The sequence below is a fragment of the Barbatula barbatula genome (assembly GCF_947034865.1).
Source record: "Barbatula barbatula genome assembly, chromosome: 23".
NCBI lineage: Eukaryota > Metazoa > Chordata > Actinopteri > Cypriniformes > Nemacheilidae > Barbatula > Barbatula barbatula.
In genome coordinates, this window is record NC_136786.1 from 8,440,284 (window position 1) to 8,454,273 (window position 13,990).

The 13,990-nt window shown below is 37.4% G+C and overlaps 1 protein-coding gene across 6 annotated transcripts in view; it reads left to right on the top strand.

The window, feature by feature from the left end:
* The window catches only part of col15a1a (collagen, type XV, alpha 1a), a 55,247-nt gene that overhangs the window by 37,919 nt on the left and 3,338 nt on the right, over positions 1–13,990 (top strand). For 4 of the 6 annotated variants that reach the window (XM_079447272.1, XM_079447274.1, XM_079447271.1 and 1 more), the window contains exons 16-41: positions 108–242; positions 474–536; positions 617–652; positions 1,222–1,263; positions 1,581–1,643; positions 1,723–1,758; positions 1,838–1,921; positions 2,034–2,099; positions 2,955–3,017; positions 3,674–3,760; positions 4,316–4,351; positions 4,912–4,965; positions 5,321–5,377; positions 6,133–6,192; positions 6,293–6,334; positions 7,266–7,287; positions 8,186–8,263; positions 8,348–8,373; positions 8,489–8,587; positions 9,299–9,443; positions 9,883–9,950; positions 10,459–10,587; positions 10,689–10,739; positions 10,869–10,931; positions 12,716–12,913; positions 13,634–13,743. In XM_079447272.1, coding sequence (XP_079303398.1) covers positions 108–242; positions 474–536; positions 617–652; positions 1,222–1,263; positions 1,581–1,643; positions 1,723–1,758; positions 1,838–1,921; positions 2,034–2,099; positions 2,955–3,017; positions 3,674–3,760; positions 4,316–4,351; positions 4,912–4,965; positions 5,321–5,377; positions 6,133–6,192; positions 6,293–6,334; positions 7,266–7,287; positions 8,186–8,263; positions 8,348–8,373; positions 8,489–8,587; positions 9,299–9,443; positions 9,883–9,950; positions 10,459–10,587; positions 10,689–10,739; positions 10,869–10,931; positions 12,716–12,913; positions 13,634–13,743 — 1,913 coding nt within the window. The remainder of the gene's footprint in view (positions 1–107; positions 243–473; positions 537–616; positions 653–1,221; positions 1,264–1,580; positions 1,644–1,722; positions 1,759–1,837; positions 1,922–2,033; positions 2,100–2,954; positions 3,018–3,673; positions 3,761–4,315; positions 4,352–4,911; positions 4,966–5,320; positions 5,378–6,132; positions 6,193–6,292; positions 6,335–7,265; positions 7,288–8,185; positions 8,264–8,347; positions 8,374–8,488; positions 8,588–9,298; positions 9,444–9,882; positions 9,951–10,458; positions 10,588–10,688; positions 10,740–10,868; positions 10,932–12,715; positions 12,914–13,633; positions 13,744–13,990) is intronic. The other 2 variants (XM_079447276.1, XM_079447275.1) reach the window with 1 other exon arrangement.

Below are 13,990 nucleotides of genomic sequence, written 5' to 3' on the forward strand. Positions count from 1 at the left end.
TTGTAAACTTTAAATAAAAATAAGAAATTAATTAATTACATTTCCCATTTTCAGTTTGTTTCAAGTTGAAGTTGTGCCAAAATTGTGGCTCTTCTTTATTTTCTTAGGGTGATTCAGGCCAGCCAGGGGTCCCAGGACATTTAGGACCTGTGGGACCTGAAGGTCCCGAGGGGCAACCAGGCCTTCCAGGGCCTCCTGGCCCACCCGGGCCACCAGGAAAAGGCCTCAGCTTTGACATTATGGTGTGTTTTACAGTTCTATATTTGGGACGGATTTCTGAAGATTGTTAGTGTTTTGTGTGTCTAAAACCCAGTGACAAACACAACGGGTGAATAATAATAATGAATTTTGAATAAAATAAAAAAACTATGGAGATACAGGGTTTCAGAAGGACAGCAACAATATGTACTGTAGTAATAGTAGATTTAGTACTGAAGCTGAATGTATCTTATGAATCTTCTGTGTTTTTACAGGATGAAGGGTCAGGAATGGATGCCAGCAGTGGCTTCAGACCCGTGTTGCCTAAAGGACCACCTGTATGTGCATTTCAATCTGCTTTTCTCTTGTACTACTGTAGTATAAAAAAACTCATCCTCATAAATATTCTTCCTCTCAGGGTCTTCCCGGTCTTCCTGGCCCACCAGGACCACAGGTAGACTCAACTTGTTGAAAATAGTTTTGTGTAGAGCAGTATTTTGATATACAGTGTGGTCCAAAATTATTTAGCGTTCACAAATTATTTCATTGGTTTTATTTTGCATTTTTATAATTTAGTGACATTTTAAATGACTCAGCATAAGTATAATGGAAAAGTGGACTGAACATCTATATTTTTATTAACTTTTCATTGCCTCCACCTTTTTATTGCATACCTTTTGTGCGTCAATGAAAGCAAATAAATCTGATCGGTTTTCAAACAAATCAACTTGCATTGTGACCTGCAAAAAGTTGAGAATCCTTAGAATTTCTGATTCATTTTGCATTTACCTTTACATGATTTTAAACATTTCAAAACCAAATGTTTTTGTAACAATTCAACGTTTATGTTAGAACAGTTTAAGTGACATTTGTTTATGCTCAAATATTTAGACCTCACTGTATGATATTACCCGGCACTGCATCATGTTTAATGTGTTGTATCTAAACTTCATATTACACATACCTCACAAAAGAGGTTTGCTAATCTTAACACTTATTTCAATATTCCAATCTTCTTTTTAGGGAAAAGATGGCGCTGATGGCCCTCCGGGTGTTTCTGTGAAGGTTTCTACTCTTCACATGCAGTCACATCACAAAAACATCAACACATCAGTACACACACACATGTCCACAACTGTTTCCATTCCCGCTTTCCAAAAGAAGCATGCTGTTCCTACCCACGTGTTCTGCATTAGCCTCATATTTTCTATCGTTGACACATCTGCAAGGGTCAATGAAATGCGTCATTCACTTTGAACTCGTCAGGGAAAACACAGAAATATTTTTGGGGGGCCTGAGATAAGGGGGCCCTGTAGGTTTATACAACACAAAATGATTTACAGTAATATTGTTTCGTAATAATTTCTTCTATGCTCCTACAGGGGGAACCAGGCCCTGAAGGAGCTGATGGACAACCTGGATTAGCTGGACTGCCTGGAAAAGAGGTAAATATATGTAGAAGATAATCATATTTTTACGGTAGAGTGAATAATATACAGCAAAATAATTTCTTCCTTTTTTTAGGGGGAAAAAGGAGAGAAAGGTGACATGGGTCAGAAGGTTTGTATTCATGATTCTATATATTTCTGATGTGTTTCTCAAAAACGAGTGATGTGACAAAGTGTTTTTTGTGTTTTAGGGTGAACGGGGTCTGGATGGAATCAGTCTACCCGGGCCCCCGGGCCCTCCCGGACCTCCGGGACAAATCATCAACCTGCATGAGGTGAGTCGATATACATCCTGTGGTTTGGAAATGTCCCACACAATTCATTCAAAAAGTCATTCGCTCGATCTCTCAATGCATTTATGCTTTTGAACTCTTTCTCCACCTTCAGCTAATGCTCAATGACACTGATGGTATCTTGAACATCTCAGGGATTTTTGAACCTCAAGGACCGCTGGTAAGAAGCCTCCGAATCCAATTCCTAAACTTCTCGTCTCAATACACAAACTCAGGCACAAACTTTCAAGAATGATTAGCATTGAGATCACGGTACAATAGCTCCACAAAACATTTAAAAAACAACACATTCGCTTCATGAAAGCCACAGGAATTTAAACACGCTGCAGTGTAATTGCATTATTTACAATGAAAAGTCGATGGATTCTGTGTTTACTTGCCTTGGCGTGAAATTAGGTTTTAAACAATTACGACACGTTAGCTTCGCTTTATAATGAAATTTACGGGCATTGACAAGTCAAGCGAAACAAACAAAGAGCTGCGTGGCATGTAAACCATCAAGTCAGCTTTCCTTTAACCGTGGAGCACTTTTCAGAGAAGGGGCTCCTGCTTTAATGTCAAATGCATGTTTAAACTTCATTTTTTTGGTTAAAACATATTTTTTATTGTGTTAGGAGCTGTATTTTTTGTCATTATTACTTAATCAAAACAACCCATGCAGTTTGCACGATAAGAAAACATGATTTTCACAAAATTACAATCATTTATAGTTCCTACAAGGAACTAGTTGTTACAAGCACCCAAAACAGACTCTGTGTGATGGTCAGTGAAACATTAATGTAGGACAATTACTGAAATTTAGGTAAATTTAACATGCTTATTGTTATTTAAGTCATTTAAAATATAGTCAAAAGTTTGTTTAAAAGCTTGAATTCGAGGGAGTTACTAAACCTGGTTCACCTCTTGCATGACACAATACCCTGTAATTGTGGAGGTGCACTGTATTTTTCTTGACAATATATCTTGGTCGATAACACTTGTACTGTTATAAACCAAACTTTTTTAATTCCCCCAGGGGCCAAGAGGTCCCAAGGGTGATCGTGGGGTTCCAGGGGTCCACGGACCTCCGGGTGTAAAGGTGAGTTATCTGAAACTGCATAGGTGTGAATGAGCACGCATGTGTTTGTCGCAGACGAAATGGGCCTTTGCTGTTATAAAGAGGTGTTGTTTATTGGCATATAAACAAGAATTTACCACAAATGCCTCGATATGCTGTCAGACCACACATACAGGACAGATACACAAACAACAATAATTGGATAATTGATTCCATTTATAGTTCAAAAGTGATACGTCTCAATATGTTCAATATCTGACCACAGCCGAATGAAATACTTTACTTCAAACGACGATATCTTTTGCTAGCCCGGTATTGTTGTACCGATGTGTCAGAATCCTAATCCGTCGATAATTTTTTGTCTGATTATAGAAGATTGTAAAAGTTGACCATTACCAGACATGAACTCAGACACACTCGGTATAAGGACCTCACAGAAACTACGTTCAGATACCTGAAGGAAAAGCTTATCCCACACTAGCCTCTCTTAAGCTCTCTTAAAGTACAGCATAAGGTTTTTGTTAACCTGCAGTTGGGGGCTGCAGTTTGTGCGTATCATATTCTGTACGGCGACTTCTCACATTATCATAGGAAGTGTTTGTGGCTCATGAATGTGGATTGGAGTGTGTTTTTAACCATGTTCTCATTTACATTTGTGTTTTGCTCCTTTTGTGTAGGGTCAGAAAGGAGAGTCGGCGTTTTCCGTTACTGATGGAGTGCTCATGTCTGGAGTCACTGGGTCACAGGGACCAAAAGGGCTAAAGGTTATTCACAGCTTTTATACTATTAGTGCTTTTAACAAATTATTTACATAGCTGGTTACCAGTTCAGTTGCACAAAAAGAAAGATATTCGGTAAAATGTTAGCAATTTAGATTTCTGGACCGTTGACTACCATTGTAGAAAAAAATCTATATATATTTTTGGTTCTGTTAAGCACAAAATAAGATATTTTGAAGAATTTTGGAAAACAAACAGTTCTGGGGCGTCTTTGACTACCATTTCTTGACTAACCAAGAATTCTCAGCTAAATATCTTTCTTTGTGTTAAACAGAAAAACTAAATGTATACAGATTTGGAACTTGACAAACAGAATTAAATTTTTTAGGCGGATTATCCCTTAAACTCGATAAAGCTAAATGGTTTATTTTGTAAATACGCTCCACCTGAAATACTAAACAAAAGTGTAATATCCAATAGCTTGCTTTGCTAAAGAATGCAATAAACAATATTCAATACAATAATGCTTAAAATTGTCAAATCTATATGATGGATTGGTCAAAAATGTGTTTTATTCGCTTTTTACTTTCTTTCTCAAAGGGGGACAGTGGTGTTCCCGGACCACCTGGTGAAAAGGTGGGTGGATGTTCACGACTATAACGTTGACACAAATTCATGAATAAATGTGCCATCTATTGCATATGAAAATGAGCTTTTGGTTTCCATTAATCTAATTGTGAATGGGCAAAGACTTCACAGTAGTTCACGTTTTGGCAGCAAATGACCTGTTGTTGCTATGTATGCCATATTCACATAACCTGCGAACAAGTAAGCAATTCAAGCGACCTGCTTTCCATTAAGCTCGCTAGAGAGACCATCAAACGTTCACCTGTGCTGTAGACGCACCGGAGGCGGTCCGAGTCGCTTGCCATTTTCCAATTCATAATTTCTGATTTTTCCTGTGCCGTGGCTGTTTGCATACAGCTGCTTCTGTTCAAAATGTTTTGGAAAATGTATTGAGGCCAGAGATGCCCCGTACAGGACCAGACGACATTCAGGCTGAGTTCTGGCACACGATACTTCCACAGCTTGACCTCATTTGGCAGTGCACCTGCTTTCAGGGGCTTGATTGTTGTGTTTGTGTGCAGTCTTGCCTCTTATGAGATCTCTGATTTGTGTTATTTAATCCAAACCAGGGCCCAATCGGACCAGTCGGAGTGAGAGGAGAGTTTGGGTTTCCAGGACGTCCAGTAAGTTACATTTCACAATTTTTCAGCGTACTGTAGATGTTAAATTACAGAGATGCAATTGTTATTTTAAGAGACAGTTCACCCAATAACGAAAATTATTTATTCATCATCTTCTCATTTTAGACCTGTATGACTTTCTATCGCAGAACACAAACTGTTAACTGTTAACTGTTAACTGTTAACTGCGCCTCATTCGCTTGTATTGGTTTTGTTAATGGGTGTCAACGGTGTTCGGTTACTAACTCTTCTTTTGTGTAACAAACACTTTATTCTCATTTTTGGGTAAACTATCCCTTATATATAATGTCACAGCTATAGTAAATATTGAATGACTCACATTTGTGTTTGTCCTCAGGGTCGTCCTGGAATGAACGGTCGTAAGGGTGAAAAGGGAGAATCTACAGGGTCACCTGTGAGTATGTCTCGTGTTAACCCCAAAACTTTTTTTTTCTTTATAAAATGCATAACTCATTGCTGATTCTGTGTCAGGCTATCAAAGCATCCTTGATTCTGGATTATTTTCCATTCATTTTCCTTATTTCTGAAACTTCTTCAGTATTTAGATGAAAACTTAACCAACCACCTCTAAAATAAGTCACACATTACAACCCATCTGATTTAAGTAACTGTAGAAAAAACATTTTGTACATTTAGTAACTGTACAAACAAAATGAGACAATAAACTCTGTTCAAATACATAAAAATATGCCTTAATGACAAACTTATCATGTAATAAATCCCAGTCAGTGTAACCTTTGGTTGATCTGTCTTTTAATGGTAAACAATTTTCATTGATATTCAGTTATTCTCCTTATATAATCCTACTAATAATGTGAATAAAATAAAATATATTTTAGAAATTGCTCCTCAAGTTATCTTCCTGACATGAACGGTTGGCTGTTGCACAAAAACTATACAGCAACAAACAAAAACTACACAGCAACAAAAAAAACATCAAATGTCTTCAATCATTCAGAACTGGAGAGAAGCCAGTTATACAGATGTTTTCTTTGGTATTATCAAGAGAGTTCTGGCGTGTGTCTACCACAAATCTGCTGTATTCTTTATTTCTTGAAGTTTGTTAATATTGTTTGTTTTACACGATCTACCCCACTTCTTGTTTTAGCTTTATTTAATACATCCATCCATCTTTATCTTGTCACATAGGGGCTTCCTGGACCCCCAGGACCACCAGGGAAACCAGGAATTTTCAACTGCCCCAAAGGAGTAAGTGTTCCTCTCTCTATCTTTTTCTCTCTCCTCTGTTTGTACTGTATGTCTCGTACACAGGCTGTAATGTAAATGTCTCATGTTCACATTTTTATAGACAGTGTTTCCGGTTCCCCCTCGGCCTAACTGCAAAAAGCCCGTAAGTGACTGAATGTGTGTGTGTCACACGGCGTTAGTTTGGTGTCTTGGGTTTTTGTGACATCATCATCGTCTTCACCTCACCATCAGCTCTCTCGCTATAACTTCTTCTTCATCATTAACAGGACTAGCATACAAAGTTTACTTTAATCATTTATAGTTTGTATCTATCATATTTCTCCAGTTATTGAAACTTTTTTTATCCAAATTACGATTACAAATGACTATTGCTGATCTGATGTCACGGGAAACACGTTGTCGGTTTGATAGACACATCACGGCATGCCCTGTGGATAATGATCTGCAAACAATACAGTTTTAATGTAAGATTTGTGTGAAGGCCATCCTTAGTGTCCTTGCATATAAACATATCCCATGATTCAATCAGCACGGTCTGTAATCCGGAGCAGGCATGACTATGATAATGATTCAAGCATGCTGCATGTCATATGGACAGAAGCATGGTCAAGAAGTTTGGGTTGGTGTGTTTTCAACTAACAAAACTTTAGAAGGGTGCCAAGGACATAACAAAGGACATAACAAGCCTTCTCTTGGAGCACAGCTATGTTCTTGTTTTGAATGAGGAAAATCAATAGTGTCGATAGATTTTACAATCCTCCATTTGTTTCCTTTTTAATGACTGTTCTCCCTCAGATTAAGATTTTTGCATGTGCTTTAAACTGAACCGTGTTTTCTCTCCTTTACAGACCATTTGTATTGTTTTCCAGCCTTCACCCTCCCGCCAATTTAATCTAATGAAAAACATGACTTCCTTTTCATTAGAACCTAATTGTTTTTTCTCTGCCCCGATAATGTCTTCTCGTCCAGAGTTTGGTTTCTCATCCAGATGGAGTCATGATGTTTTGAATGAACACTGTTTTCCGTCAGTCACTTTAACATTTGTCTCTTTTGTGTTGTTTTCTTTTGGTCAGGTTAATGGAGATTCTACAGAAGGTCAGTTTGGTGATAGCCCCATTTTCTAGTTCTCACAGTTAATCTAAAATGTTTATTAGTAGGTTTTTTGTAGGAAAAAGTATTCATTTAAATGTCGTTCTTTTGGGCTGTCAAACGGTCAATTGTGATTAATCACATCCAGAATAAAGTCTGGTTTACATAATGTATGTCTGTGTACTTTGCATATTCCTTTTTTATTTAAAAACACATACACATACATGTTTACATATTTAGAAAATATTGACATGTTTTTATTAAATTAACCAATCATTTAAAATTCCAAATATTTATTCATTTTTATATTTTTCATAAATATATGAATATGTATGTGTATGTTTTATAAATACAAAATTAATATGCACAGTACAGAGATGGATTGGGATTGCATATCAAAATGCAGATCTGACTGTTACATCAAATCATGTGGTTTAGAGAAGAGACATGCCTTGATAGATCTCTTAATGTTTGATTTTTCTGATTTTTACCAGAAAGCCAATATAATAGTTGAAAATATCTTATACATTTACATTGAAGGAATGACATGTGTTGCCATGGCCCTCAGTTCTTAGCTAGTTCTCAGAACCCCATAGAAACTGCTAAACAAGTACACACTAGTATTCATACACCACTTATATTCCAATGTAAACCACTAAATATATTCTAAAATCTTGTTTTTTCAAAACTTGTTTAGAAAAATATTGTTTCAGGCAGGGAAAATAATTGTCACTGTTCGATATTTGTGTTTCTATTTTAATTCTTGGTAAAATGTGGTTATATTTTAAAAGAGTTTTTTTCCTGGAACTGTTATAATCTTATTTGTTTTTAATCTTATACGTATTTTTGCTCATCCGTTCATGTTGTTAATTCTAACCATGTTTTGTGACCTTCTCGCCTGTAGGGGGAGCTAACTGCGCATCTTCCGGTGCCAAAGGAGAGAAAGGGGAAAGGGGTATCCCCGGGTTACCAGCCCCATCAAGTGAGTATCCTCGAAATACACCATGACATAAAGTAAAAAACGACCCAAGCCTCACAATACATTTTCTGTTGTGCTTCATCACAGGCAATACATTGGAAACCATAGAAACGGTAAAATGCCCATTTCATGTTATATCATTTTAAATTCTCTCTAACATTGTAAATCGAATCATTTTGTTCCTAGAAATTGTCTATTGATGAACGCTTTTTGTATGTTTTGTATCAGGGTGATAAAGGTGACCAAGGTTTCAGGGGAGAGAAGGGAGAGAAAGGTGAAGCCGGCATGCCGGGCCTTCCTGGGGTCCCTGGAAAATCTGGCTTGGTGGTAAGTGGACGTAAACACACGTGCTTTTATAAAATCTCTGCTAAAAGCATTGTGAGAGCTCTTCTGCTTCAGTAACTGTCGATGTTATTATACATCAAACTTGTGTGTGCTCCATTAGAACAGTCAGGGCTTTTATTTTAATGCACCCAGTGGAGATTGTTCTTTCCATCACATGTTTCTACTTTGAATTCTTATTTTTATATATTATAAAAAATGTTGTCCTTTTTTTCTTTCTTAATGAGAACCTCCATGTCTCACTCTTTTCTGTTTATCGTGTTTTGTTTCTCTCTCTCAAAGTTCTTAGTGATCTCGCTACGCGATTCAAGATTTAAATTTTATGAATTTATTGGCACGATGAGTCACACATGACAGCTTCTCACGGGGTAATGGTCTTCATTCAGAGATGAAAAACATAACAAACCACAATGAACTGCGAATCACTTCGAGGATGACTGAGATTGTTTACTCGTATTCACTTCGGATGTTGGAAACACACGATAAACATTTTTCAGAAGTTTAAAAGCTTAAAGTGGACATGCGTGGTGTCTTCAGACGGACAATCATGGATTATTTATATTTGGGGTGTTTGTATTGCAAAGCAAAAGAATGGTAAAGATTTCAGTCAAGTGACCCTAAACTTTTTCAAGTCTAGCTGCTTTTGAGCCTTAATGCTGTGAAGCATAAAATATATAAAATGATTTTCATGTACAGGGTCCTAAAGGGGAAACCATTATTGGGCAACCTGGTCATCCAGGACCTCGAGGACCCCCTGGTGCACCAGGTTTTGGGAGAACTGGTTTCGCTGGACCTCCGGGACCACCGGGACCTCCTGGACCACCTGGACAATACAGCTCTGGTAAAAACATCTTAAGAAGATACAAAAGCATATTTATCGTAGTAATTACGAAAATGTTTAGTGTTCCAAGACTGCAGTTCCCCATTGGTTGAAACCAGCATTGATGGAACAGTGGTTATAAGAACTGAACACTTTGTCAACCAAAGCGCTTGACAGGTCAAGCGTTATAAAAAGAAATTTGAATGTTTTAACACCACTGTTTGTTTAATTCAAGTCAACCTGATTTCCTCCTCTGCCGAAGGAGACATGTTGTTGACGTAAGGTTTTGATGGACCAAATGGCCATCGGTGGAGAGACTCTCGAGTTAATCCCTGCTGAGTGTGCTGACACCTATTCATTTCACTGCCATGAAAACAAACACGGCCTATGGTGAAGTTTTGCTGTTATCACACTTTGATATGTATAGAGAAAGGTAATGCTGGAGTTCATGTTGTTTCAGGCGTCATGATCCCCGGCCCCCCGGGATCCCCCGGGCCCCCAGGAAAAGCAGCTGATACCTCAAATGCCGTATGTAGCCCCTCCTCAACAATGTGATCTAAAATGAATGATCTGTAGTTCGATTTAAATTCATCTGTTGAGAAACAGTAAACTCAGTTTTGCAAAGCGCTAAGTTGCTAACACCTCAATGAGATTTAACTAAATTAGAATTATGGTAAATAGATAAACAGTTTTTGCAAAGCGCTAAGTTGCTAACACCTCATTGAGATTTAACTAAATTAGAATTATGGTAAATAGATAAACAGTTTTTGCAAAGCGCAAAAATACGCAAATATCTCTTGAAGAAAATCCTAAAATGCTTCTAGTTGATCTTGGCTTTCTAGGAGTAGAATCTTTATGAAACGCAGTGAAACGAGAAATTGCAATTCTCAAAATGAAATAAAATGACAAATCATTTACTTACATAATAACCTGTATAGGGTGTTCTTTTATCAGTGGAACGCAAACAAAGTGAGCAGAATATTTAGACAAACGGTTACTTGAAAGAATATTCATCACTGCGATTTTTTCCCCCCAGGTTAGGAAATATGCAAGTCTCCAAGCAATGAAACAACAGTCACATGTGGATGAGGTGGGAACTCTGTCCTTTGTTACTGAAACGGGTAAACTCTATATTAAAGTGCTAGGCGGCTGGAGAGAGATTCAGGTAAATGTTTAAAACAGATGTTTGTGTTGTTTACATTAAGGTTTATGTTCAGGTTCTTTCGCTCTCGTTTTTTGGACTTAAGTCATTTGTTCTTTTTATAGCTTGGTGGCCTGATCGAGACGTATACTGCCCCTGTCTTCTCACAAGATGATGCAAGTGCCACTTTTTTGGATCGAACATCGGTTACACTAAATATAATTAATGGAAAGAACCAACTTAAATATGCAAAGTAGGAATGTCTTAGACCTGAGAGCTGAAATGTCTCCATCTATCTCTTACAGGCCGAACCCCTGATTCTGTCCCCTCAACTCAGTAATACACCCAAAATCCATACAGGAAATGCAGTAAGTTTGTGTGTGTGCGCGCGCGCGTATAAAAAGATGAAATAGAGTATGTTTTCGTATTTGTGTCTTCTTGCTTGCATACGCTTGTCTGATTGACGCCCACCACTGGAAAGTTTTCCATAGCGAGCAAATTCGACAATTTAACAATGTATCTCTGTCTTTCCCACAATGCACTGCATAATGGCACCCATGAACACTCTCTCACTCCATCTGTGAAACATTCCCAGGCTCTCCTCAACTGGAAATACAAATACGTTTCATTTCAACATTTGTCAAGGTTTGGTAGAAGCTCCGTTATGTAAAGCATTGGTTTGGGCACCTCAAAAACCTCAGAATGATCAGGACTCTAAAAGTATCATGGCGGTTTTCAAAGCTCCTGTTTTAGACTAAATTACGGTTTTGTCCATGTACTGCTAGTGAAGAGCATCCCAGACAGAGTTTATGTTAGTCTGTGTAGACTCTTCTGCTCTGTAGAAAGATATTTCAATCAATTTTAATTTTATTTACAGGTCCAATGTGTTCGGAGGAGCTATTGACAGAATGCAATTACAATGGCCGAATTATCCACAGTTTTTTAATTATCACCAAGGTCGTGTGCTAATGTAATTGCCGTCCGAATCCTCATCTCTGTGTTAAATCCAAAACACGTTTTTAAGACACGTTCTCAACCCTTAAAAGCATCGTAGAGTGTTGCTCTTTTGGAGGTTCTATATTCCCAGATAACAACCTCTCAAAAATCATTTTGACAGTTATGTTTTTATTATCAAAAATAAGCTATTTCCATCTACATACACCTCGGGTCCCCTGGCAATGGAATTCACCATGTTGTTTCTACAGTAGTACGGACAAACTGCTCTCCAGAGTGTGTTTCGCCATGTTATCTCCTTTTAGGACGTCTGTGTTTAAATAATCCACATGCAGAAATGTCAGCCAATCATAACACAGCTTAAGTAATAACACTTGTGGGTTTTGGGTTTGTTGTCAGCTCTAATATAGTTTTGCACTGCCATAGTCAACGGTATAACAGCCACTTAACATCGGATGTGGTTGGACTAAAATGAGCAGGGACATTTACTTCATGTTTGACTCTTCAGAATAATCATCCCATTTTATTAAGTTTAACTTTTCAGAATTGACTTATAATTATCAACCAAACCATGATTTATGTCTGAAATGGGCTTCATTACGAAGAGTAATATTAAAACCATGAAGATTGTTGACATTTTGATACGTTGTCTCAGTGAACTTGGCAATGTGCTTTTCAGTGGATCTACCAGTGTTAATATAGTTGTGTAAACTATATATTTTAATAAATTCATTTAATTTAAGTTTAATTTTTGTTTATTATTATATTTTCAGTGCCTTAACCTCCCTGGGTCTATAATATATATATATATATATATATATATATATTATAATTTTAGTACCGTAACTTATTTCAGTGTATTTCTGAGGCAACATTTCAATTTTTGGTAAATTTTTATTTCAAGTTGTTTTTCAATAATCTTTCGGCCAAGATTTTATTTGACTTCAATAAACAGAAACGTTTTCAAAGTTTTCATTTTAGTAAACAATCTTGGTATCTACTGTACTGTTTCTGTATCATAACATTTGCTTCTTGTACAACATAGAAAATGATCTCTATTAATACCAACGAAGACCATTGTTTGAAATGATTTCCATTTACTAAATCGCATTCAATAATGTACGGTTTATGATTAAATTCATTCATGTCCACATACTGTATCTATCGCTGTATGAAAATCTCTTTTTCCTTTTCTCAGCTCAGGTTGGTGGCTCTGAACACGCCCTTGTCTGGAAACTTGGGTTCCATCCATTCGGTCAATAAGCTTTGCAGGACCCAAGCTCAAGCCATGGGCATCAGATACGAATATAAAGCCTTCCTCTCCCATCATCTTCAAGATCTGATTGACGTGGTGCAGCCAATGTACAGTGCAAACATTCCCATCGTCAACTTAAGGGTAAAGCACCTTTTACACTGTATCTTTTTCATGTTTCATTAATAATGCAGTTTCACACCCTGTCCCGAATGCTGCGCTCAGCTATTGTTCAGCTCATTTGATTCCACACTTTGGTGTAATTCTGCATAGACTGTCTGGTGGTAGTCCACTGTGAAGTCCACACTGTTTCAAGCTTGGCAAAAACAGAGCATCAGGGGTAGGAAAGAGAAAGATTTTTGGCTAGTTGAGCTCTGGAGGGAACCATACGAATATTTCCTAACCAAATTCACAAAATCCAAGTTAAGAATAGTGCTTTTATTAATAGAATCAGTCTATACTTTGTTATGCATTTTATATAGCAATTTAAAACTAGAACTTGAATTTCATTAACAGCAGTGATCTAATACGTGCCTACCAATCAAATCAGGACGTTATCTGGCCAGATTCGGGCCGTGTGCCGGACAATCCCCACCCTACGGTTTACTGGAATTCACAGATATGTGACAACAACTTGAACTTTTGGGATTTTTCCAATGATGAACTCCATAACATTTTTATATACTGTGCAGCAGTGTCTGTGATGGAACCTCTATTTTTCCTTTTTCCTGTTTAAAGAGTTTATATTCATATATATTAAAAACACACATGTGTCTTCCATCCTATGCTTTCTTCCCTTTTCCCAAAGCTTTTACTTTTTTTAAATATGTGAATCTAATGATTGTCTTTTGATTTTGTCCGTAGGGTGAGGTTCTGTTCAAGAGCTGGGCCAGTATCTTCTCCAACCATCTCCTTCCTCGCGGCATCCCTCTTTATTCTTTCGATGGACGGGACGTAATGAGTGACCCCTTTTGGTGCGTAAAAAACGTCAAAGTTTAGATGAGTCGACACATATTTACATCACCTTTACACAGCTCAATGCACTCTCGGTCTGTCAGATGAAATTAATTGAAGCGTCGACTTGGTGAAGAAGAGTCAGATTATTATATACTTCAACAACTTGTTTATCTATTTAAATGCTTAAAAAGTTCATCTGTTTGTGTTTGGTAACTTGACAGTTAGACAGCGTGTAGTCCTATCATTTTACTTCATTTTACCGCT